This window comes from Lynx rufus, unplaced genomic scaffold (assembly GCF_022079265.1).
Source record: "Lynx rufus isolate CCGP_SWC_20201006 ecotype Redwood Valley unplaced genomic scaffold, mLynRuf1.p SCAF_9, whole genome shotgun sequence".
Taxonomy (NCBI): domain Eukaryota; kingdom Metazoa; phylum Chordata; class Mammalia; order Carnivora; family Felidae; genus Lynx; species Lynx rufus.
The window spans coordinates 17,423,553-17,426,090 of NW_025814897.1; the positions used below are offsets into that span (position 1 = coordinate 17,423,553).

General features: G+C 38.3%; 1 protein-coding gene across 1 annotated transcript; it reads right to left on the reverse strand.

The window, feature by feature from the left end:
• Positions 1-1,622: 1,622 nt before the first annotated feature.
• On the reverse strand, positions 1,623-2,201 carry LOC124505126 (60S ribosomal protein L21). The gene has a single exon (XM_047070927.1). The coding sequence runs from the start codon at positions 2,166-2,168 to the stop codon at positions 1,686-1,688; it is 483 nt and encodes a 160-aa protein (XP_046926883.1). The 5' UTR covers positions 2,169-2,201; the 3' UTR covers positions 1,623-1,685.
• Positions 2,202-2,538: the final 337 nt, after the last annotated feature.

Here is a 2,538-nt window from a genome sequence, read left to right on the forward strand (position 1 = left end):
GGCTCATAGCCCAATCATCCCGAGATAAGGTCCATCAGGCAGCCAGTCCTGCCCAGCTCCCAAGTGGCTTTTAATTTTCTTGTTCTTACATATGAAAAGATAGCCAAGAATCCCAAATACTCGGAACTAAAAATTAAAAAAAAACACACAGAAAGAAACCAGCCCTGGAAGAAGATAATTCAGGCAACAGAAAATAATTTTAAAACAAACATTAAAAAGACCAATTAGATCCTCATGGAAATTAAGAAGATACTGTATACATGTAACAAGAACAGGATGCTATGAAAAGAGAATAATAAAACACAAAAGAACTCTTGAAAATTTATTTTTATATGTATTTAAGATTTCCTAAATTTTAAACATTTAATAGAAAGCTAAGAAGATAAGGTCAAGGAAATCTTCCTGAAGGAGAACCAAAAGCAATAGAAAATATAAAAGAAAAAATAAAAGGCATAAAGGAGCAATTGAGTCAGTCCATCTTCTGGTTAAGAGGATCCCAGAAAGGAAACAGAAAAAAATACAGAGAAAGAAAGTTTCAAAACAATGCCATGAAAGAATTTCCCAAAATCGGAGGGAATCGTTTTGGTTCAATAGTTCTATGGGGAACTCAAGAAATGAATGTAAATTGAGAACACTAAGGTTAAAGAAAGATGGGGTAGTGAGAATGGTTATACTGGGGGGAGGAGATGGCAACAAGTCATCTACAGAGAACCAGAATCAGACTGGCATCACTGTTTTCATCTGTAACATTGGATTCGAGAAGACATTCAAGCAAGTCTTCAACAATCTGAATGGGAATAACTTTCAACCCTAGAAACTTAGAATTCCATACCTAATTGAGCACAAATTATATGTTCGGGCACACCGGACTCAGATCATTTATCTTTCATGCTCTCTTTCTTGGGGATTTAGTTGAGAGTGTGCTCATGAAAAATGGAATAAATGAAGAAAGAGGAAAATATGGGCTGAGGAAAACATTGGATCTAACCCACAAAAACAGTAAGGGGCAATTCTGGGACTGATCACTGTCCTGGTCGTCCAAAGAACAACCAGTCCAGACTGGCACAGGAGGACTGAGGTCTCTGTAAAGAGGTTTTCAAGAAAAACAAGAGAGAGGCTTATTGAATACCTAAGAAAACACACACACACACACACACACACACACACACACAGAATTCTATAAAGACACATAATGCAAGACAAAAACAAAGGAATTAGAAACCCTAGGGAGAATAAAAAGTTATATAAAAAGAACATGCAGCTAATTGATGAGGCAGTAAACAGTATTTCCATAAGCAAACTAATAATTATATTGATTTTTACCAAAAATAGTAATAGTGGAAGGATGAGGGAAGGAGGGGGTAAGATAATTAAATACTCGACCATCATCACAGGGAATCAATAAATAATGTGTAAAGTACATAAATCAAGACATATCCGTAAAAACATATTATTTAGAGATACAAAAGTAATTACCAGAATAAATCAATCAAAAAGATAAAAAATGGTAAGCCCCTGGGGAACACAACTGAAATTGTTGACAAGTATAGAACCAGAGACTGTTGTATTTCATTATAAGCCTTTTGGTACTTTTGGCTTTTAAATCACTTGTCCTGCTTTGATTTTTATTTTTTTGTTTATTTATTTTTTTATAGTCTTGACATCTTTTATTTTTTTTACATTTATCACGCCATGAATTCATAGGGAATGGGTTCCAACAGCTCAGGCTCCTTTCCATTGGTTCTCACAAAGTGTGCTTCTCTGGGTGGGGCAGGCTGGCGCTTCAGTTGAACCCAAGTACCTTTCTCCTTGGCTTCCTTCTTTTTCTGATCATTTTCCTTCACACGCTTCAGGAAGCTGTCTCGGCTCTTTGAGTGCTTAATGTGCTCGATACGTACATTAATTCTCTTAGCAAGAATCTTGCCCTTAACTTGTTTGTTTACAACAATGCCAACAGCATGCTGGGTAACATTGTAGACTCTTCCAGTTTTGCCGTGGTAACATTTGTGGGGCATTCCTTTTTGAACAGTGCCCATTCCCTTGATGTCCACAATATCACCTTTCTTGTAGATTCGCATGTATGTTGCCAAAGGAACAACTCCATGTTTTCTAAAAGGCCTAGAGAACATATAGCGAGTACCTCTCCTCTTTCCCTTTGTGTTGGTCATTTTGGCGAATTACTGGAAGATGGCGGTTCCGGCCGAAAGGCTGCTTTGATTTTTAAAAGCACATCCTTCTTTCAGGCTCTGGCTAGCTTTGCATGTTTCCAGACTGAGAGACTGCATTCAATTCCGTACACACGGGGGAGCCATGGGAAGTTTGGGAAGATAGGCGGGAATGGTCAGATCTAGATGCTGGTACAGCAAAGTCCATGTCAAAGTGGGACCTCCAGGGCTGAGCGCATTGCGCCCAGTGTTAGCCTAGCCAGCACGCAAACCAACAGGATCCTTAGGGCTACAGCAAAGCAAGGGCACTAGCTTTTCGAAATCTGATCTTTTACATTTCAAACGTAATCGACACTGTTTTTAGGAGAAAACA

Coding starts and splice junctions, on each gene's coding strand:
- LOC124505126 (XM_047070927.1), bottom strand. CDS start 2,168: ATGACCAACACAAAGGGAAAGAGGAGAGGTACTCGCTATATGTTCTCT.